General features: G+C 34.2%; 1 protein-coding gene and 1 non-coding gene across 3 annotated transcripts; both read left to right on the plus strand.

Moving 5' to 3' along the window:
- Nucleotides 4,074–21,366, plus strand: LOC105159756 (insulin-degrading enzyme-like 1, peroxisomal). 2 transcript variants are annotated; one of them, XM_011076943.2, is made up of 26 exons: nt 4,074–4,399; nt 4,513–4,588; nt 5,462–5,529; nt 5,766–5,857; nt 5,947–6,020; nt 6,105–6,148; nt 6,373–6,424; nt 7,263–7,385; nt 7,465–7,577; nt 8,480–8,642; nt 10,765–10,857; nt 10,957–11,042; nt 11,860–11,946; nt 12,535–12,638; nt 12,970–13,072; nt 13,178–13,273; nt 13,375–13,564; nt 13,797–13,858; nt 15,371–15,475; nt 16,595–16,796; nt 16,870–17,078; nt 18,024–18,148; nt 18,248–18,299; nt 18,407–18,493; nt 20,639–20,761; nt 20,877–21,366. In XM_011076943.2, the coding sequence occupies exons 1-26, from the start codon at nt 4,271–4,273 to the stop codon at nt 21,126–21,128; spliced, it is 2,910 nt and encodes a 969-aa protein (XP_011075245.1). In that variant the 5' UTR covers nt 4,074–4,270; the 3' UTR covers nt 21,129–21,366. The 2 variants fall into 2 exon arrangements, with proteins under 2 accessions (XP_011075245.1, XP_011075246.1); XM_011076944.2 differs by lacking the exon at nt 4,074–4,399 and having other exon boundaries at nt 4,524–4,588; nt 5,451–5,529.
- Nucleotides 21,930–22,001, plus strand: TRNAC-GCA. The gene has a single exon. It is a non-coding gene; the product is annotated as a tRNA-Cys (tRNA).

Raw genomic sequence — 23,782 nt, forward strand, 5'->3', positions numbered from 1 at the left:
AATACATATAATTACACATTTGGTTAATAGGTAAGATGAAATTGAATAAATTTACTATAATAATGATTAAATCTAACAAATTTAATAATTTAGCTATTATCTATATATATATATATATACAGGGAGGCGGTGGGAGTGATGGCCCACCTGCTACATACTGATCCTATAAATATATTATTTAATTTTTTTTAAAAAATATTTAATTAGTCCTGTTTAATTTTTAAATTAATATAATTTACACTCAAATAATACAATAAGTTTCAATTTACTCCATTCAAAATTTATTATATTTTAATTTCAACTTATAATTATTATAATAAATTTATTTTTTTTTAATTATCAATTAGTCTTTCAATTATATATAAAATTTTATGAATAAATTTTTTACTGTTACATTTCAATGTCATTTGTAAGCTCTTTTACTTTTGTAAATTAACAAGTTATAATAATTAATTTACTTATAGTTTTTTATATTTATTTGTGGGTACATATTTGTAGCAAAATACATAATTACGTGTAATTTGTTTTATTACTTATATTGAAATTTGAAGTTTCTCATGAACTAATCTATAATAATACAATAGTGGTCGAACAATTTTACTTATTTTTACTGTTATTATATATATATAAGATGAAAATCAATCACTGTTTGATTTAAAAAAAAATATTATTTATATTTTTACATAATTGAAAGATATAAAAATTTAAACTACCATCATCACATTTTGAAAATATATATTCATAAACATTCTCATTTTATTTTTAGAAAATAGCTTATGTTTATTTGTTTTTTAAAATTAATATACTACATAATTCAATAAAAAGAGCTTTTTTTGGACAGATATATTTTTATATTTAATAAATATATAACTATACTAATTATGTGCAATCATATATTCAAATAAAAAATGTAACGTCCGTAGAATTTTGTACGTAATTGGAAGACTAATTGCTAATTATTAGAAATTTAAATTTAATTAGTAAATAAATTATAGACTGAATTTGGGATATAATAAAACTTGAATGGATTAAATTGGAATTCGTTATAATATTTGAAAGCAAATTATATTAATTAAGAAAATTAAAAAGGACGTAATAGTAATTATTAAAAAGAATTTTAAAAGAAAAAAAGAAAAAAAAAAGGGGGTGGGCAGTGGCATGTGCTGCCACCGCCTCACCAACCATTAAACATATATATATGTATATTAATTGCACACACATGCACAATTACACTCACAAAACACACACACTCACATTTAACACACACACTAGACGCACACACACATTTTCGGAAAAACAGAGGTACGAAAATTGTAATTTAATTTTATTTAATTTATATAATTATATTATTTAATTAGCTCGTTTATTAAATGTTGATTATATTGAGCGGTGAACTATTTAATCGGAGTATTTTATGATTTTGGCTATTTAAATTAGTGTCAAATTAAATATCACATTTGATATAAAAATGATATAGTTGGGTAATATAAAATATTAAATTTGTTGGATTTAATTATTGTTATAGCCAATTTATAGAATTCCAATTGAATGATTAACCAAATTTGTAATTCTATGTATTATTGTTTAATTAAATTGTATAGCAACGATAAATTAACAGAAAATTCATAGAAATATTTCGGAAGTTATATTTTAGAAATATTATGTTATTAAGAAGGGAAGATGAGGTTTTAATGATAATCTCATTTATGAATGTTATTAAAAACGATAGTCATAAATATATATGGGGTTTGATTAAATGAATTCTTATGAATTAGTTGATAAATTAAATATATGTTTGAGAAGCTTAGAAAATATAGTTATTTATAAGAAAATGGAACAGGGGTTTGGATTTTAATATAAATAGAATATTAAAAGATTGGTGGAAAATGTACGAATATTAAATAATATTTTATTTAGAGTTTATGATATTCTGTAAATATATTGATTATACGTATAACATTCTATTATAGGACGTGACGACAAAGTAGAGGGTTGAGCAGTCTCTCATAAAACAGAAGCATTTTGGGATATAAGGTAAGTATAACTAATTGGATTTATATATATCTGTATGTGTAGTATTGTATATATTATATATATTGGTTTCTTGGATGCGATCATGGACTTGGCTTTATATTATTATACGTGGCTTTCGTATATTGATTGTTTACATAATTAGTTGTGGATTATTTAAATATTGGTGAAATTGTTATTATGTGTCATATGTGTTTGAAATGGTTGGACGTGAGAGTGGTATGATTACGTGATCGTATGATTGATTGTAGTATGAAATCAAATTGGGAGCAATTATTGAGGAAGTAAATTTTATAAAGAAAAGAATGATGATCGTGTATTGAAATAGAAGATGATGCTTACCTAGTTGGGAACACAGTCAGTGGTTTATGAAAATGTGATTGATGATGATATGATTGATATTGAGATATGATTTAAGCTAGGTACCATGGCGCGTAGGGTACCGGGGCAGTAGAGAATATCCTGTGCTGTTAGCTACACACTGGGGTGGTGTGGGGGTACCATGTTTGTTGTGATGTCATGTGCTATATTGCTACACAACTGGAGTAAAAGAGTGTGGGGATATCACACAACCGGTATCCTGTGTTGTATATGATATGATGATGGCCGGCGAAACCATTGACTGATGTATACCAATTAGAGTAAGTGGGGCCCTAACTAATAAACGATAATGTCGAATAGTGTGTCATAGATCGATTTATAATTATGAGTAGGTATTACTGCTTATATTTGATGTTACTATTGATAATGACTGTTAGTCAATGTGACTGCATGTACGTGAAATTGTTGCCTGTGTATATATATAAACTGATCAGCTATACTTATTGAGTAGGCAGCTCATTCCTTGCCACGAACTTTTCAGGGAATAGGTCACACTGATTAGCCACATTGGACTTTGAGCGGTACCGTCGTCTTTATTAGGTGGGTCAGCCGTGACTTCTAAAACCAAAGTTTTTGATTGTTGGGTTGTTAAATATTCTGGTCTTTTATCGGGATTTGTATTTAAAGTTGTGGTATGATTTTCCTTGAGGTTATGTACATGAGAACATGTAGTAAGGGTAAATATTACTTTTGGTGGTATATATTATCTTTTGTGATATATAATATTATATTGATAAATTAGAATTTATTTTACGGGTTGAAATAAAATTACTTATAGAATGAGTTCTAATTAAAGTAAGGATGAAATAGTGATAATTAAATGTAGCGAGTAGGGGATGCTACAAAAAAAGCCTTTTGAATTTATTTGTTTATTTGTTTAAAATTTCAATCTGATTGACAATGGCACAAACTCTTTGTAATATGCCAAATTTTTATTCAGGAAAAAAGAAAAAAAAAAAAAGCTTGAGCTAGGCTCTTGAACAACACTTTGTTTGGTGCTCGAATTTGAACTTATTCTATCAAACTCGTCAAATTTGAGCTCGAACCTAAAATTTTGGCGAAGTTCGTATACAACTTTCAAATTATTTGCAAAACGCAAATGACAAGTAAGCAAAATTTTCTATTATAATACCAAATGGCAAAATTTTCAATAAAAAATTTCTATTATAAAACAATCTCGAATTTGAACCCTATTTTCATCATACTCATCAAATTTGGGTTCAAATCTGAAATTTTGACGAAGCTCGTTTACAGCCCTAAATTATTTGCAAACACCAAAGGGCAAACAATTGAACTTTTCTATTATAATACCCAAATGGCAAATTTTTGTCCCCAAAAAAAAAAAATAAAGCTTCACCTCAGCTCTTGAGCAACAAACTCGAGCACTTTGTCTGGTGCTTGAATTCGAAAGATTAGTTAAATTTGAAATCAAGTTTGAAATTTTATCCAATTCAAAACTGTTTTCATCAAGTCGATTAAACTTGAGCTCGAGTTTGTAATTTTGGCGATTTCGAAATTGTTTTCATCAATTTCGTTAAATTTGAGTTGGAGTTTGCAAATTTGGGATAGCTGGTTTACAGTCCTCAATTATTTGGAAATGCCAAATGGCAAGTACCGGAACTTTCCTATTATAATTATGACCGTTTTAAGCGCACAATAGGTAATGCATAGAATACAACCTTTCTTTTACCCCAAGTCTTTATAGAAAAATCCCTCGGATGACCCTCTCATTGCAACGAGTCAAGTCAATCTCCACACACACACACACACACACACCAATCTCTGTCCGTTTGTGTATGTATATGTAATCCACCCAATTTGCAGTAGTAGGAGAAGAAGAAGAAGAAGAAGAAGAAGAATGGCTGTGGGAGGAATAACAGATGAAGTGCAGATTATTAAGCCGCGCAATGATAAACGGGAGTATCGGAGGATTGTTCTGCAGAACAATCTCCAAGTTCTCCTCATCAGAGATTCCGAAACTGATAAGGTATATATATTTACGGTTGAATTTATCGGTTTCTACCCGTTTCTTGAAATTTTATTTGAAACTTTCGGTACTTTGTTTCGAATATGGTTGTCTGGATGTGTTTCTTGGTGCAGTGCGCTGCTTCAATGGATGTTCGTGTGGGTTCTTTCAGTGACCCCGAAGGACTTGAAGGCCTCGCCCACTTTCTTGGTGAGGAAGATATTGAACTTTCAATTCAAACACTTGAATTATTAAGGATGCACGGTGCCTTAGTTTGACTGATTTCTTAGAGTTACTCTGTGGAAGTAAATTTTGTTTCCAGTTATTCTGATCTTGAGGGACTTGAAGGCCTCTTGCATATTCTTGGTGGCAAAGATTGAAGTTCCTTGTCTGCATCTTTCAGTTTCAATCACTTGGACTACTTAGTGATGGTTAACTGGCTTTGTTTTGAATGTTTGAGTGTCGGTTTTGAAAATATGTTGTGTTTTCAATTCTTCCAGCGACTGAGAGATTTGAAGGCTTGGCACATTTTCTTGGCGACAGATATTGCATTCTTTGTTTGCATTGCATCTTTCCACTTCAATCACTTAAAACATTCGCTTGAATTCAAAATTGTCACTTATCCTTAGGGGGTTGAAAGCCTTGCACACTTTCTTGGTGATGGAATTGTCTTGGCTTACATTATTCAATCTAAATCATGTGTACTGCTTAAGGGTGCATGGGTATCCAATTTTGTGTGTTTAGGTTAGGTTTTGGAAATATCTTTCTATTTCAGTTCTCCATGAAAGGAACGAGGGAAAATAAAACATACGTACACCTGATAAGTGCATCAAAGTGTAACATTCATTTAAATGATGCAACACATGTTGGTTTTAACTGGCTTTGTGGCTGACTATTTTCTCACAAATATTTGATGCTTCCCATCTAATTCTTCATGTCTTCTTCTCCTCAGTAGAATTAATTTAATGTTCTTTATCCACAACATGTCATGTAACTCATTTATGTTTTCTGTTGCATAGTTGTAATATACTGTTCCAAGTAATCTTTGTTGGACTTCTTTCTCACAATGTAGTTATAGTACAGAACATATGCTTTTTTATGCAAGTGAAAAGTATCCATTGGAGGACAGTTACTCAAAATACATCAGTGAGGTAATCATCTGCTCTTTCATGTTGTTCTTGTAGCTTAATTGATCACTTATCTCTGGACATAGAAATAGATAATTAACTTGGGCCACATTGCCTTTTACCATCCTTGAATTTGAAATAATAGATGAATTTTGTCTCTATGGTACTGCTTCTGTTCTTTGTGTAATAAAGTGGATGCTATTTAATGTGGCTAGACCAAAAATAATCTCTCTGTATGTATTTCATGTCTTCTTTTTCAGCATGGAGGCAGTACAAATGCTTTCACTTCATCTGAACACACTAACTACTATTTTGATGTTAACCCTGACTGCTTTGAAGAAGCCTTGGACAGGTAGCATTGCTTAATAACCACAGTTTTTGAGCTGTGTTTTTAGTAATTATTGTCCTGGATGGATGGTCTTAATGCTGTTAATTATTCAGATTCGCTCAGTTTTTCATCAAACCGCTGATGTCAGCCGATGCTACCACGAGGGAGATAAAAGCTGTTGATTCTGGTTAGCAATTCTGTCTTGCATCTTGTCAATGTATTAGTTTTGAATTCTTCTTGATAATACGCACACTCTTCCCTTGTTCCTCAGAGAATCAGAAGAATTTACTCTCTGATGTTTGGAGAATGAACCAGGTACTTTTATTTACTAGCTCCCTATGGCAGTATTTGTCAGGAATCAAATGATGACGAAAAACTATATATTCTCCCCTTGGAATTAAATGGCAAGGTCCTAAAACCTCTGGAATTGAATGATGTTTTAGAAACAGAAGTCATCAGTTCATGACTTGCATTCCTTAAAGTCTATTTAGTTTCTTTTTGGGGAAGAGGTCAACTCCTTGAAATTTTTTTCTTTACAGCTTCAGAAACATTTAAGTGTGAAAGATCATCCATACCACAAGTTCAGCACAGGTACATCCTTGCTAATCTCATGTTAATTATACTTGCTTTACTAAGCTTCCTTACGTGTTGTGTCTAGCGCGGTTAGATTTATCCTTATATCTGCACAGGACACTCTTGTTCTTTGTTGAACCTTCTAATCCTAATGTTGTCCTGTTATTTCCCTACTTAGTTTCAGTAAGAATCTGACTGACTAAGGCTTGTTACAAGATATTTCATTGTTGTAGTATGCTCTCAGGAAGCTATAATAAGTTTTATCTGATTTTGCGTTTGTTTTTTATTTGGGTTGCACGTTCAAGTTTGGTGATGGTGACCAATGATATTTCATAATAGAAGAATTTGTTTCAGTGAGTTTCTGAAACAGTTTTGGACACTTGTGACCGGCGCTTGCAAGTAGAGCTTAGAAGAAGAAAAGAAATAAGAAAGAAAAGCAAAGAAGACGAAAGAGCTTCATTATCGTAATCTTAAGGAAACTCACATAAAATAACAATCTGTTTTCAGGATTACATGTGATGCTTATGTGCTGATGTTGGAACTCTGCATAAGCCTGGTGACACAGAAATTTTAGTAACTAGATCCCTTTGAGAAAGTTTTTAACCAAGATTGCAATTTTAGTAACTTGATCATTGAGAAAGTGTCTTAACAAAGATTCTAGCCAGCTATGTAGTAGGATTTGTAGCAAAAGTTGGGTTTTGTCAAACTACTAACTTAAGGCCACACAGGATACAATGAGTTTTTTGATGGTTGATATATTGGAGATATTACTTATAAATTAGATTGATCAGAATAACGACTATCCTTTGTGACTAAACATTTCTATTGATGTTTCCCGAACGTTATGTATTGGTAGGGAATTGGGACACCCTGGAGGTCCGCCCAAAAGAAAGAGGGATGGATACTCGAGAGGAGCTTCTGCGGTTTTATAATGAAAATTATTCAGCCAATCTCATGCATCTTGTAATATATACTAAAGGTAATAAGTAGGTGCTATCACTTGTTGTATGTGATCCTGGCGAGTGAACTGCATCGACTTATTAGGTTGGATTTTCCAGATGGCCTTGACAAATCTGAAATCTTGGTGCGGAGCAAATTCCAGGATATCCTAAATACAGATCGAAGTTGCATCAGTTTTACTGGTCAACCTTGTGATTCAGAAAGTCTTCAGGTACTACAAGCACCCGTCACTTGCTTTTATTGATAAAAGCTATTGCCATTATGCTCTTTCTTTATAAGGCTTGTTTGTTTGTGTTTTCATTCCAATTTTTAGTTTTTGAAACAGTACTTAAACATGTTTGTTTATACGTATTCTCATCAAAAGTATATTGATTTGACAAAACATTCTCATTTCACATGAAAACCTAAACAAAATTGAAAACACATATTTGCCACTGAAAGTGAAAACACAAACGAAATGTTTTATTAATAAGCATTTCTCAAAGATCAATCAACTTAAGCCATTCTAATGCTGTATTCATCTTAAGGAGCATAATCAGTAAATGAAATAATTATATAGAAATGTTTGTACCATCTAAAAAAGTTCATCCTACTCTTGATTTTAACTTGTCAATACGAATGACTGGTTAAGACCATCACCAATATCTTTTATGTGGGTGGACCCTTGTCTTGGTTCCTTCCAAGGTAGCTACTTGGACTTAAACATGAAACATTGTTTCTGAAATAAATCTCTGTTGCTCAGTTGAAGGATAAAAGCATTTCTTTTAGGTATCCAAAATTCTGAACTCATGTAAGGGTGTGATTATATCAAGGATTCTATCCTTTTATCTCCATCTGAAGGAAAAAGGATTTAAAGATCTCCAGTAACTAGCGGAGTTTTGAAATTATTATATCGTGCAAACTGGTAAATGGGGAAGGTTTGAGAAAGATTAGTGGTTTTGGTTTTGTCCAGACAATTTGACACTGCATGCAATTACTTCAGACTTTAAGTCATGAACATTTGGAATAACTGTAGGTTGAGGAAAGTTTGATTGACTGAACTAAGCAGAATGTTTCTAATTTCACTCGATGAGGTAATGGTATTATATTTTCACTTCATATTTTATGCTTCAGATCCTTGTGAAAGCTGTCCCAATTAAACAAGGTCACAAGTTGAGATTTGTATGGCCAATTACTCCTGGAATTCGTCATTACAAGGAAGGGCCGAGCAGGTATCTGGGTCATTTGATTGGCCATGAAGGAGAAGGATCTTTGTTTTACATCTTGAAAAAGTTGGGTGGGTGTTGCACTTCCTTTCCATGTCAAAGTCCACAATTCCCCCTTCCCAATTTGCTGGTCAAGTAATTGAGCAGTGGATATCTATTAAATTTGCAGAAGTCCTTAAATCACTAATTAAATAGGGAATATGGAGGTAATAATGAATGGCATTCCTCTGTTTTGAATTGCTAAAGGAGTTAAACTAACAGAACTGGATTTTGTTTAGTTATTATTCTTCCAAAAATAATCAGGGTTCTTATACATGAAGGAGTGCTCCTTTTGTTTTACTCAAGAGTCTGGTTAGTCCTAATTGGCTTATTCTTGGGCTAGATTATGTGAAATTCAAGATCAACTTGGTTTATTCGTGGCAGAACTGTTGTTAGGTTTTTTTTTGTATGCCACAGTGTATTGCTTAATTCTGGTGATTGTTTGTAGCAAATTGTCATGATATATACACACTTGTAGCGGTACCCAGATCTGAGTATCTAGATATTTTTGACTGAGTTTAGGTTATCTCTATCTATATAAATACATTGTAGCAAATGCGTATATTACTTCTGACCTTGCTATAAGTGGAAAACACAGCATTCGAACATTCTTTTGAGTCAAAGTTTGAAGGATAAACTTTTGTTCATTTATCTCTCTATTTGTTCACGTTTATTAGGAACTCTAGAGAGAACATGGTACAAAGTTTCTTACACTAAGTTAGTCCTGCATAACTGGTCTTTGTATTAGATTTGAAAAATGGACCAATTAGAACCCATTTTGGTGGATGCATTTTTCAAGAGTTGCAGTTGAAATATCTCTCAGTGAACAATTACTCTCTTCACACTATTTTGTGGAGTTCAACTTTCAGGATTTTTCTTAATGTTCTTTTTGAGCTTGGTGGAGAGGCTTTATTTTCTATCGGATACCCTTGTTCTCTATGTGTTTTTGGTTGTGTGGATGTAGTATGTCCAAGGTGTTGCTTTTTATAGTGTGGACATATCCTTCTAAAAGAAAGGATTAATTACATTGGGTCCCCTTAGTACAGCTACACAAACGTCCTCTTTTACTTCCAAAATTACAAATTTCCTCCTCTGGTCATTGAAATTTTTGGTCAAACCTGGCGGAATTTGTGAAAGGCAAATTTACCTTTTTAAGATTTGATAGTTACTGAGGAAGGGAGGTAACCGTAATGCTTGCTAACATGAAAGGAGGCATAAATTATGTACATTGAGGTCATAAGTTATATGATTCTTTGTGAATAAATTGAAATGATAGACACATTTTTACAAAATTTAGATAAGTTAATCATTAGGGTGCAAACATTAGATATGTTAATCATTTGGGTTATGATAAGATGTGTGAAAGTCAAAACGTCCACAATATTGAGCTATGCGTTGATTGTAGAGCATGAAACATTTTTTAGAAGAGATAAATCTAGGAGACAAATCAGTAAGTTATACACTGACTTTAGCTTCTATATACTATTATGCCTCATAGCCCTTCTGATGTTGCATCTTGTGGACCACAGTGTTTATTCAGTAAAATATTATTGAAACAATTACTCGTCATGATGTAAATTGTTGTGCTAGTTTCTGGTCAGTAGGGTGTATCTGTCAATGAAAGTACTATGTAATTATTAAATGGTTAGAACTTAACCAATGTTGATTATCATGATTAACTTCTGTAAGTCAGGGGGTAATTGTATTATGTCATCCAAAGTATGTGAGGGCACTCCTGGAAGTTTATAAAGGCTCTGATTATGACATCATCTATCCATCAATTGGATTGCCAAAAGGGGGTGATTGTTAGCCGAAATAAGTAACAAGGCTGAGCATTATAATTTCCAATTCAAGAGGCTTTTGTGTAATTAGTACGAGGGTTCTGTAAGTATACCTACAAATATATCTGCTTTCTAGGTAATTTATCTGCAGAGTCATGACTGCTTCTTTGGTGATTCACTTCTCCAGTGAAAATTGTCAAAGGGTGCACAATTTAGTTAATGTCTGGATACTCCTGTAGGATTATGTGCTTCCATATAATACTATAAATTAATAATTATATATTAATTCTTAGTATCTCACTGAGAGAAGCAGCAGATAAGTTTCTTACTTTTCTAAAAGCAAGTTGATTAGTTCAATCATAAATACTTGCAGGTTGGGCTACAAGCTTATCTGCCGGTGAATCAGATTGGACTTATGAATTTTCTTTTTTTAAAGTAGTTATTGATCTGACAGATGCTGGTCATGGTAAGTGCTAAATTTTCTGCCTTTGCGCTCAGTTACCGAGAAGTGGGTCTGAGGCGGGTGATGGATGATTTTCTTCTTTTCTTTTTTGGATAATCACAGAGCACTTTGAGGATATTGTGGCACTATTATTCAAATATATTCACCTTTTGCAACAATCTGGTCCCTGCCAATGGATATTTGATGAGGTAAAACTGATTACAGTTTTTGCAAGCTTTACAATGTATTCACGATGCATTCCAGGAAAAGAGTGATGCAGAAAATTGGCCTCTTTAAACACTTGGCCTGACTTATGAAATTGCATAGCATTACATCCAACAATTATGAGATGCACATAAATAATTGTGAAGGTCCCAGATCTGATAAAAGACAAATCCTTGTGGGTCTTGTTATGGATTTAGTATAATTGGATGTGTTCGTTTTTATTGATAAACTTGAGGTTGACTAGCCATGCATATACCAGAAGCTTGTTTTATGCAACTCTAGAGGTATTAAATCCTAATATTCTTCCCACCTTCAACACAAAAGAAAAAAGAGAAGGAGATAGAGAGAGAGAGAGAGAGAGAGAGAGAGAGAGAGAGAGAGAGAGAGAGAGAGAGAGAGAGAGGTGGGGAAAGAGAGAGAGAGAGAGAGAGAGAGAGAGAGAGAGAGAGAGAGTTGTGGTCATATTGATTGAGTTGAAGACGGTCCACTGAATGAGTCCCCAGAATTGATCTGTCAGAATAGCCGATAATCTCATATTCGTGGAAAGTTGGTCACTTGATTATTTTGGGATGCGAAGCTGTATTCATCTGAGAAGCATCACCATGCTGCTGAGTTGCTATATGTATTTTTAGGATTCTAGCATCTTATGATCTCAAATTGTGACACTAGAGGCACTTTATAACCCTGTTATCAACTATCCACCTCATGCTGCTTTCTGAAAGGCATAGTTTTTTGAAGATTTACCTATTGATGTTACTCTTGAGATTTAACTTATCTCATCATCTTAATTTGTTAATGAAGCTTGCAGCCATTTGTGAGACTTCCTTCCATTACCAGGACAAGATTCGTCCGATTGATTATGTGGTTAATGTTGCATTTAATATGCAGGTAAATGTCAATTACTTATAATAGACGTTAAGAGTGTGTAATTTGCATGTATGCGCATGATTGAGGGAGCACAGTTGGTTTAGAAAATATATAAAAAAATACACCTCCTTATCGATGTGCATAGGAGAGTGATATTTCAGTTTAAGCAGTTCATGAGACATCTTATTTTCCTTATTTCCTCAAGGCTTAAGCTGCATCTCGTCAATCTATAATTTTCGGCCTGTTTTGTTAATTGAAGAGAATGATATTAAAAATTCATGGTTTTTTGATATATTTCAACTATGTGCTCATATTTGTTTCTTTTTTCAAATCAATAATTTTCAATTTGTCTTGTCCATTGATATAAATGATTGTGAAACTCTTGTGTTTGATATGGAAGTATGCTACCTATGCATGCAAGTTGTAAATTTCCACTAGCCATCTTGTTTGTTTAACAAGGTTCATGTTTCTCTTAGAGCTCTCTGTTCAGTCATACCTTTTGTTTTGCTTTCTGTCAGTTGAATTATCTACCTGCTATTCCTCTTATCATTTGTTGGTTTTACAACTTACATTTCTCGATGGTTTCTGTTAAAAAAAAAACTCTTTTAGTTTTATGCTCCAAAAGATTGGCTGGTGGGATCATCTTTGCCTTCAAAGTTTAATCCTGAAAAAATTCAGTCAGCACTGAAAGAGCTCAGCCCATATAATGTGAGGTCAGTTTTACAGAGATTTGTGGAGATTCTGATCAGTCTACCTTATAACTTGCATCAATTTGAAATTTGCCTCTTCTTGTTGTTGACTATGTAAACAAAATTCATATAACATAGGTGGTCCTGTCTGCCTGACCAATTTATCTATTGTTGTCATGTCAATGTTCACCCGGCTTTATCCATTGTCATCTTCTTTCTTAGTTGGCTTCAAGTTTGGACAAGAAATTTGGATTTCACATATTCAATTATCTGATGTCAAATAGTGGTGTTTTTTAATTTATTTTTTTGGGCATCATTGTTTGTTGTTTAGTGTTATAAGATTTGTGTTTTGCAGAATATTTTGGGAGTCTACAAAGTTTGAAGGGCTTACTGATTCAACAGAGCCTTGGTATGGAACGGCATATTCTGTTGAGAGATTACCTGGCTCTACAATTGAGGTTCGCTGCTTCATGTCTGTTTAATGATGAGGCATCTTTTCTTGCCACATAAAATCTCAATAGGCTTCTCCACTTGAGATATCCTAAGACTTTGTTGACTTGCAGGAATGGATTAAAAAAGCTCCTAAAGAAGATCTGCGTCTACCTGGCGCTAATGTGTTTATTCCTACAGACCTATCTCTTAAGACTGTTTCTGGGCAAGTAAGTTATTTCCATAACTTTGGATAATGCCATCTGGACTTTCTTTGTCAGACACTTACTATGAGATCTTGATGTTTTGGTGCATTGGACCTTTGGAACAGATAAATTTACCTGTTTTATTGAGGAAAACGCCATACTCAAGATTATGGTTCAAGCCAGACACAGCATTTTCAACTCCTAAGGCATATGTTAAGATAGATTTCAACTGTCCTGTTTCTGGAAATTCCCCTGAATCAGAAGTCCTCACTGAAATATTTACACGCTTGTTGATGGACTACTTAAATGAATATGGTAATTTTCTTATGGTTGAGAAATAGAATGGAAAAGTGTGGTATTATGAATGTCGAAACTCTCAATCTACTTAATAAAGCTTTATATCTATGTTACATATTCTTTTTGGACTCATTTCAGATTATCGCCGTATGCTTTTCTCCTGGTGCCGTAGCCAATTCACAGAACAGTTGTTTTTCTGTTTTTTTTTTTTTTTTTTTTTTTTTTTTTTTTTTTTTTTTGCATATTTCAGCATACGATGCACAGGTTGCTGGTCTGTATTATGGAGTTACCAACACTGACTATGGGTTTCAGGTACTTATTTGTGTCTGTATTCAAGTATATGCTCCTGAGTGGCACTTTCCACTTCTCAAATAACATCATTTCTCTCTAGAGTTAATGCATATAGAAAAGCTTAAGCACTTAATTTTTGAAGTTCTCAACGTTATATTATAGTTGCATCAGGTAACTGTTTTAAAATGTGATGTTTAGATGTGGCTTACAAGAGCAATTCCATGTAGTTAACATGCTACTTGGTATAGAATGTTATGGAGTTATTTCACCCACTATTGGGCTTAGTTGGTTGGTTCTCGTGTATCTGTAAGTTCCTGAAATTAGGTTAAGCAGTCTGTAACTTTAGTGAATCCAAGACTGAGGAGATTGGGTTGTGCTCAATTTGCCCAATGAGTGTGTGCATGCTCTCTCCTGGAATTATGCAAAAATCTAGGAGAATTGTGTTGGATGTTGTGAAGTGTGGAATTTGTCTCAGATGTTATATCCTACTACACAAAAGCAGAGAAACTCCATTATAGCTTGTGGGGGTAGTCCAAGCACCTTTTCAAGGAACTGCCTTGAAATTTTAGTTCTGCTAATGTGGGAAATAAGCCATTCAGAATACAACTAGAAACTGTAGATGCTTCTAATTGGTCCATCATGTATATTGCTGGGATTCTGATCTCATGATCTCTGCCATCAGTAACATTTCCACCTTTGATTTGGTTGGGCTCTCACATCTGCCATCCAAACATTTCCACTCTTCATTTACAAACTTATACAATACATGCAAAAGCTTTTGATGAATCAGTAAAATGTGAAGTTTGATTATTATACTTGCTTCTATCCATGTATTGAATTGCATGTATGTGAGGCTCATTCCTTCTGTTTCCCAATTGTCTTCACATTTAAATGTACACTTTTGAATGTACATGGAGATATATGGAGCTCCCAATCAGATTATGTTCATATAAATGTACAGTCTTGTGCAGGAATTACTTTTTATGCAGCTGTAACTTTCAGCATGCTGTGTGTATTTGCTGTTTTGAATCTCTTTAAGATGTAATAAAGTTCGCGGATGAATGAGGATTGTTCTGTAGCAATATATCCTATAAATATAGACACCAGCTGAGGGAGATTTTTCATGAGTAATCTCTTAGGAAAACCGCCCTGTTCTCTTTGATTTGTGGCTGTGGGTCAGGTTTATGGCATGCAATTAATCTCTTGATTATACTCTTATCAAGTCAACATTTGGTCACTGTTGAGTATTGTTGCAGAATCTAACATAATGTTTTCTGTTCTAAAATGAGTAATGTTACTCTTCAGTTTATTCTGGTTTATACACTATTGAAGCATGCTAGAACCAGTTATCTTCTTCAACTGGTTCTTCTTTTTTCTGTATCAGTTGTATGAGCCCTTTCTACAGTATACTGCCATCACTCTCTTTTGCCCCTTTCACATAAGGGTTCCAAACCCTCCTGATGCTGTTTGTCGTGTAGTCTCCTCCTCAGAACTAATCTTATCTATTATTTGTTCTCCTTTTCCTCCTTACAGGTCACTGTGGTTGGATATAATCACAAACTGAAGATCTTACTGGAGACTGTAGTACATCAAATTGCTAATTTCGAAGTAAAACCTGACAGGTTTGCTGTTATTAAGGTACAGGTTTGCTGATTATGTTCATTTACTACTTCGACTAGTTCTTTCTCTATGGCTAAGTGCATTTATTTGCCATTAGGATCACAACATTGTCCTATGACAGAAAATAACATATAAGATTGTATCTAGTGTTAAACTTTTCTGCTGTAGTTGTTTGTGCATGCAGTGTCTGGTAGGTGGGCCCTTAAAGTTTGCACCTAATTGCTCCATTGATTGCATAATTATTTTCTAAGGATGAAATAAACCTGAAATTTGTTATTGGTAGTGCATTTGATTTTATTGTATTTTGTCCAAGCTGTCCTGGTTTGTTGCTTTTGAGTTCATCCCTTGTAGCCTGATGGATCTCCACAGGCTCCATTTGGGGAAAGGATTTGGAAGAAGCCTATGGAACTTCAATCACATTTGTTAGGACCGCAAATCATTCTTTTGGGGGAATGTTATGGGGGTGTGGGGATGGGGGTGGGCCTTGGAAACAGTAATGGGGTACAATACTCCTTTTATTTAGATGTTCTATTCTTTCTGGTGGGTGTTGGAGAAATTAGTTCAGAAGATCAAAACACCTGACTGATTAGTAAGAACATTGCTGTTGTTCCAATACAAATTATAGAGGTTATAGTATCTTTTTCTCTTCTTCCTGATATTTTATTAGACGTCCAAATTCTGCTCCTTCAGTCTAAAATAGAAATTACTGTCCTGTAACTTTTTCCAGTTTCCTTAATTACTATGGTTCTACCTGACAAAATAAATTGATCATGCTTTCACACTTATTTAATTACAATTTTTTGTCATAGAATTAGAATGTTTAATGATTGTGCACTCTTGCTTTGAAATAAAGGCCCAACATACAAAATAAACTGCTTAGCTGATAATGAGATGCTTATCATGCTTACTTCCAAAGGCTGACTTAGATTCTATATCTGAAGCAAAGCAAAGAGTTATATGGCATTTCCTCTGCCCGTTTGATTTTTTTTTACTAGTTTTTACCGTTAGTTATTTTTGGTAATCATAGAGAGAATTTGTCGAACATTTAGGACACTACATTCTTATGAAGGTTTTGACTAACAGCTTTTTGTTGATTCTTTGTTTCATCTTTCATTCATTTGTTATGCGTATATGCAGGAATTGATCACAAAAGAATATCAGAATATGAAGTTCCAACAGCCATATCAGCAGGCTATGTACTACTGTTCATTAATACTACAAGACCAAACATGGCCCTGGACTGATGAACTTGAAGTTCTTCCTCATCTTGAAGCGGAGAATCTTGTTAAATTTTATCCTCTAATGCTATCAAGGACCTTCTTGGAATGCTATGCAGCAGGTTCTGATTCTTGCAAATTTGCTTTTGGCTCACCTGCTAGTCTATTGATCGTTCTGTTCTTGCTTGTATGTAGGAAATATTGAGCCAAATGAAGCAGAATCAATGATCCAGCAAATTGAAGATATCTTCTTCAGGGGTTCTAATCCCTTGTCTCAGGCTTTGTTTGCGTCTCAATACATGACTAATAGAATTATTAAGCTTGAGAGGGGAATAAATTACTTCTACAGTGCACAGGGCCTAAATCCTAGTGATGAAAATTCTGCCCTTATTCATTACATTCAGGTATTGAGGAAAAAGTTGGATGAAACTAGCAGGAGTTATCAATTAATATCTCAGTTATTACTGATTACTAGATTTCTTGCATTTTACACCATCTGTTTGACCATGCATGGCCTAGTCATAAAAGAAGGGGAAAAAAGCTAACATGTGATTCTTTTATGGAACAATGGTGCCACAGCCCAGGCCACCCCTTAGATCTGCTAGTGGACTCAAGTTGTAGGAGGTGCCCCAGCACACCACCCTTAGAGAATCTGCTAGGAGATTCAAGTTGTAGGACTAAGGAGTGACTGGTTGGGTCGATTCTACCAAATGGTTATAGATACCTTGTAAACTTGTAATTCCAACTAGCAAGAAAAGTGATGCTAGTAAATTTTAGTGAGCCTACTGAGGCCTTAGAATCTAATTTGTCGCAACCACACAGTTGAAGACTGCTTAGTAAACCTTGGGGCACCACTCACTTCAATATTATCTTAAGGGCCTGCTTTACTACTACCTTGTGATATACTAGGATCATGTCCTAGGTCCAATTTATAAGCAACAATTTATGCTTAATGATTGGCACATTCCAACTTAACATTTGGGTATTACAGATGGATTGTCTAACTATACAGAGTTCTCTTTTTTCTGTCCGCCCCTAACTCTCTGCCGGTTGTTTTTGCTTTTGATCGCATCTTTAAACGTCGAGTTAAACTATTGAATATCTGAAGCCATGCTAAAGAAATCCATAAATTATATCAGATGCTTTTGGTTTGTACGGATTACAGGGCAGGTGGTATATCTTAGAGTCCTTAGTTACACAGTTTCTTAAGATTTTATATATTAAGATCAAAGTGCTGGACAACTTTGTACAACTGACTGTTGGACTTCTTTCTCAGACATGTTCCATGCATTCTGATCTTTCGTTCATCCAACGAGATTCTGAATATAACTGCTATTCAAACTTTACAGGTGCACCAGGATGATTTCAGGTTGAATGTTATACTTCAACTTTTTGCTTTGATAGCTAAACAACCTGCTTTCCATCAGCTTAGATCAGTTGAGCAACTTGGTTATATTACTGTACTTTTGCAGAGGTGTGAAAAGTTACTTTATGTTAAGTTCTTCAGTTGTTCCTAAGCGATTATTGTGTCATAACTTTTGCTCCTTACCCTTTGCTATACTTATTAATGTAGGAATGACTCTGGTGTCCGTGGTGTACAATTCATCATTCAATCGAATGTCAAGGTATAGATTGCATCCATGATCTAAACTCTGTCTGGCAGATAATGCATATCTATCTCTGCCTTTACCCATGACATGCAACTATTATATGTCCTCCTTGTGCTTGACAGGGTCCTGGGCAAATTGAACTGAGAGTTGAATCATTTCTCAAGATGTTTGAAACTAAACTCTCTGAAATGCCGAGTGACGAATTTAAGGTAACAAACTAGTATGCCAACCTTTTTTGTGAATTCCTCGTATATTGACAAAATATATGTAGAAATAACTTGGAAAATTAGTACATTGAGGTTAATTTAAACTGGAAGAAGTGATGTAAACTTTGTTCTTTTGGTATGTTGTGGGTTGAGGTCAACCCAAGATACTTCTTGGGCAATGAAATTACTCATAGCAATCATAGGATATTGCTGTCGCAAAGAAAGTATGCTTGTGATCTTGTTCAGGAACCCTTGAATTTCAGCCCGTATTTATGAAATGATGATAGTGCTATTCGGAAGATAAAACCAAATACTGATGACTTGTAGAGAAGTTGATCTGTTTGACTGTTACTAAACCTTACATCTCCTTTGCCCTAGTATAGTTAGTCACTTTATGGATAAGTTACAACTTATTCATTGGGAAACTGCTCTTAGGATTTTGGAGTACATAAAGGGCCTCCTGGTAAAGGTTTGTTGTTTGCCTACTCTGTTGCAGGGCATGTTGGGTTTAAATATGACAGGATTGGAGATCTCATTCTTGGTGTAGTAAGAAACAAACTACAGTAAGTAGTAGGTAGATTGAGTTCAGAAGCTGAGTATAGGGACATGGTTCACACTGTTAGTGAAATTTTATGTTAAAAGGATGGGTTGGGAGAGTTGGGCTTAACAAATAATGATCCTGTGCCTATGTATTATGTGTTATGACAATAAAGCAACGATTCACATTGCTAGTAATCCGTTTTTCCATGAGAGAACAAAGCACATTGAGTCAATTGTCACTTTGTTTGTGAGTCGGAAAATTTGCACTCTTTACACTCCTAAAGAGTAGAGAGCAGACCTTTTTACTAAAAGTTCAGGAACAAAGCAGTTCAAGCCTAATAACAAATCTGCTCCAACTTGAGGGGGAGAGTTAGGATTTATGTTAAGTTGATTTAGGTATATATTCTCCTATCTCTTAGAATAAATAGGTTGGTTTATTTGTAGTTATCTCTAAATCCCATCCTATATATATTGAGGTTGGGTCCTCCAATGAATACCTAGAAACATTATTTCTTCCTTCAACACTTATAACATCATCCCTTTTCACTACTGCAGCTAGGGAAGCAGGCAGCAAATGGCTTTTTATGTTTATTGTTTCAGTCTTGGTGATAAGAATTGCTAGGCCAAGATGCACCGGATTCTTGGGTTAGCAATAAAGATAAGATCTGCTTGGATCAATTTGGTTGTTCAATCATAATGAACAGAATGATGATCTATTAGTGTAGTTGTTACCTTGAGTTACATGCTGAATGTCTGGAAATTGGCTATCCGAGGAAATTTAATCCTATCTGCTCATTGTGTTTGGGAAATTATTTCTTTAGTAAAGAAAGAATGTGATATCTTTACGTAATACCTAGAAACATTATTTCTTCCTTCAACACTTCTAACATCATCCCTTTTCACTGCACAGCTAGGGAAGCAGCCAGCAAATGGCTTTTTACGTTTATCGTTTCAGTGTTGGTGATAAGAATTGCTAGGCCAAGATGCACCTGATTCTTGGGTTAGCAATAAATAAGATCTGCTGGGATCAATTTGGTTGTTCAATCATAATGAACAGAATAATGATTTATTAGTATAGTTGTTACCTTGAGTTACATGCTGAATATCTGGAAATTGGCTATCTGAGGAAATTTAATCCTATCTGCTCATTGGGTTTGGGAAATTATTTTTAGTAAAGAAAGAATGTGATATCTTTACGTAATACAATAAAGGCATCATATCTGCTCATTGAGTCTAGGAAACTAGATTCCTGGGGGAGCATGTAACAAATATACTATGTAACTACATAAACTACTTGATATCTTTACATAAGAGAGCATGTATGGGGACACTGTAATTCTTGAGGAACAATGTACTTAAGATTAATGCTTCATATTTTGCACTTATTAACTTCAAAAATCGGTATCTGCATCATTTACAGTGATATGAATGCTCTGCTGCTCTTATTCTAGACTGGCTTCTGAAAGATAACAACTTTTCTTTTGTTGGCATTTACTAGAAATTATGAATAAGACATTTTATATTTGTGTTTGAGAATGAACCCTAGTGACCTGCAAATCAACTTCTTTTGAGAAATGCCTTGTTATTAACATGTAAATCTTGATGCAGAGCAACGTTAATGCACTTATTGAAATGAAGCTTGAGAAGCACAAAAATTTACGGGAAGAATCTGTATTTTACTGGCGAGAAATATCTGACGGAACTCTCAAGTTTGACCGCAGAGAACGCGAGGTATGGCCATTGATTTTATTTCTGCAAAATCTGTGGTTGGTATACATCAATAAAAGCCTGTGAATTTTATACCTAATTAGTTGCCATTGGTTTCACACCATACTTAATGAAACAGGTTGAAGAGCTGAAGCGAGTATCTCAAAAAGAACTGATAGACTTCTTCAACGAGTACATTAAAGTTGGTGCTCTCCAGAAAAAGAGTTTGAGTGTACGGGTATATGGAAACTTACATTCTTCAGAGCAGCAGGTAGACAATTCCCAACCTGTTGAATCTAGTAACGTCCAGATAGAAGATATCTTCAGTTTCAGAAGATCTCGACCTCTTTATGGTTCATTTAGAGGAGGTTATGGCCACTTGAAGTTGTAAGATATAAAAAGCGCTCATCAGGGTCAGAAATAGAACCCTCCTAGGAGTGGTTTTTCTGTAAGATAGGACAACCCAATAAAGTTTAGCACTGAACAGATGGAGGGTTGCCATCAATTTGGTTGTGAGTTTGCAATGTGGAAATCGATAAACATGCATATGACTAAAGAGTTCTTGTAGTGTGGTTTACAATATTCATTTTTAGAAAATTTTTCAGAATCAGGATCAGAAGTTCCGAATACCCTCGATATTTGGAGAAATTTTATTTTATTTGCTCTCCCCTAATTCAGGTCAGTTTGTGCTGTCTTTCGGTTTCTTGTGGATTTAGCAAGGAAATTGCGTACTTGCTGTGCTAAGTTAAGGACAATCAGATCATTATGTTTCCCATCTGTATTAGCCAAGGTAATAAGCTATCTCTGATTTTGATTGGACCAGCATCAAGCTTCATGAATCAACTGGATGAGTGATCTGATTTACAGATGACTTGGTTTGAAACAAAATAAAACCATCTGGGTTCTTGCCTCAACGATTCAAAACGTTTTAATCATAATCCCCGTTAGTTACTTGCTTCTCGGAGCTATGGCTTAAGTCATAATCTGGCCAGGTAATTCAAGCACAGGCCGTGAAACTATTCTCAGAACGTTTAATCAAGATGAGAGCCTGAATTTTTATGACAAATAGAAACAGTCACATTGGAAGCCAGTTATTAGTTTTTATCACAAATTTGAACTCAAAAGAGCCCCAAGCTCCGATCTCGTCCGAGTATCACGAATAAGTCATCTACTGTACCCCTTCTTTCATCAAGGGTCCATAGCTCAGTGGTAGAGCATTTGACTGCAGATCAAGAGGTCACCGGTTCGAACCCGGTTGGGCCCTTCTAAAATTGATATTCTTTTTTCCCTTTTTAACGTGTGAAAAATTATATACTAAAAAGAGCAGTGTGAAGAAGTCTTTAGTTTGTGATGAGCAGTCTTGTCTTCTTATACATAATCCACAAGCAAATACGTAGGTGTTGTGTGTGTTTGGTGGAGTCATACCAAAGAATACACTACATATCCAGGATGAGGAGCATCATCCAAGCTGTTGGTGATGGAGGAGTAGTAATTGGTGCTCTTCGCCCCCACCATTGATGATGACTCTTGCAACTCCCGTTTCTGGCTGTCGTCGGTGGCAGAAGGAGGGTGGTAGTACCTACGTGCGGTTTGAGGGCAGAGGGAATGGAACCTGGCTGCTATTCTCACACCTACATCAACCATTTCCACGTATTGCTTCTTCATTCAGACAAACAAAAAAACCAATGATATATGAGTGCATGTACCTACGTGCTCTTGTTCTTCTTGCAAGGGAAAGACTTGTGTATATATATGTAGTTAGCTGCTACCACATTGACATTTACGTCTATCATCTTTATGTGGTGCCAATCAAAGTTTTTAGAGTAACTAAATAGCTACTGGGGTTTTATAATTCTTGAATTAGATTTTATCTGTAGTAAAAATTTCTCACTCAAATTAAAATTTGATAAAATTAAATCAATTGTTATATGATTGACCACTTTTCTTAAACTGTACATCAATAGCACCACAAGTGTATTATATTTGTCATATAATTAATTCAATTCAGATCAAATCAAATCTAAGTTAGAATCTAAGTTACAAGTATATTGCATTTGTTATGCATTTTGCATACAATTAGAGTAGGGGTGGGGTGGGGTACTGGGGTCATTGTTTTACTTTCAATATAATTAAATAGGGAAAAACTGCAAGCAACTTTCTCGTGAAAGTGATGAATTATTATTATTTAAAATAAATCAATTAAAATTATTCACGTCGAATATTTATATCAAACAAAGAATAAAACAACATCCCACATATTGATGGGGTCCGAACCCATACATATAATTTCACCAATTGAGTTAGAGCTTATTGGTTTAAAAGGTTGGTTTGGGAAGCTTTTATTTCTTATATTTGAATAAATTTGCAGAAGCCATTCATCTCTTGATAGCAAAAGCCATTAATTATTCAAAGAAATTGGGGTTTGTAATTAGGTTCAATGCTTCTAGCTACCACAACTAAAGAACTAAGCTGTGAAAAGTAATATAATTTGATATGAATATTGGAAATGAAATTGTATAATAACATAATAATTATTAAGTTGTGATCACAATGTCCAAATGAAATGAACCTCAATTATTTTAAGATTGAATCCCAATTGGTTCTATATATTTTACTTCTTCATAATGAGGAGTTATGTTTTGGGCTATGATAATTCTATTCATATGGGATGAATTGGGCCCAATTGGATAGAATTTGGGCTACTTTCTGAAGGCCCAATCTAGTGCTAGTGGAAATTTAACCATCTGTCAAATGGAATTGGGCCGTTGAATTAATTATTTTAATAAATTCAACAATACATCAATTTAATTAATATATTAATATAATTAATTAAATTGAAACAAATATTCATGCATTTTTTGAATTCATGAGTTCACACTTGTTGATGGGACTTTTAGACTTAACCACTTAAATTAAGATATAGTTTTTTTTTTTTTTCAAATTTGCAATATTTGTAAATAATCTTTTAATTATGTGATACATTTTGCTGTTGATTTTTCTATATTCTTGTGATATGATGCTTGTTTTTTGATTTATTTGTGATAT

This window comes from Sesamum indicum, linkage group LG4 (genome assembly GCF_000512975.1).
Source record: "Sesamum indicum cultivar Zhongzhi No. 13 linkage group LG4, S_indicum_v1.0, whole genome shotgun sequence".
NCBI lineage: Eukaryota > Viridiplantae > Streptophyta > Magnoliopsida > Lamiales > Pedaliaceae > Sesamum > Sesamum indicum.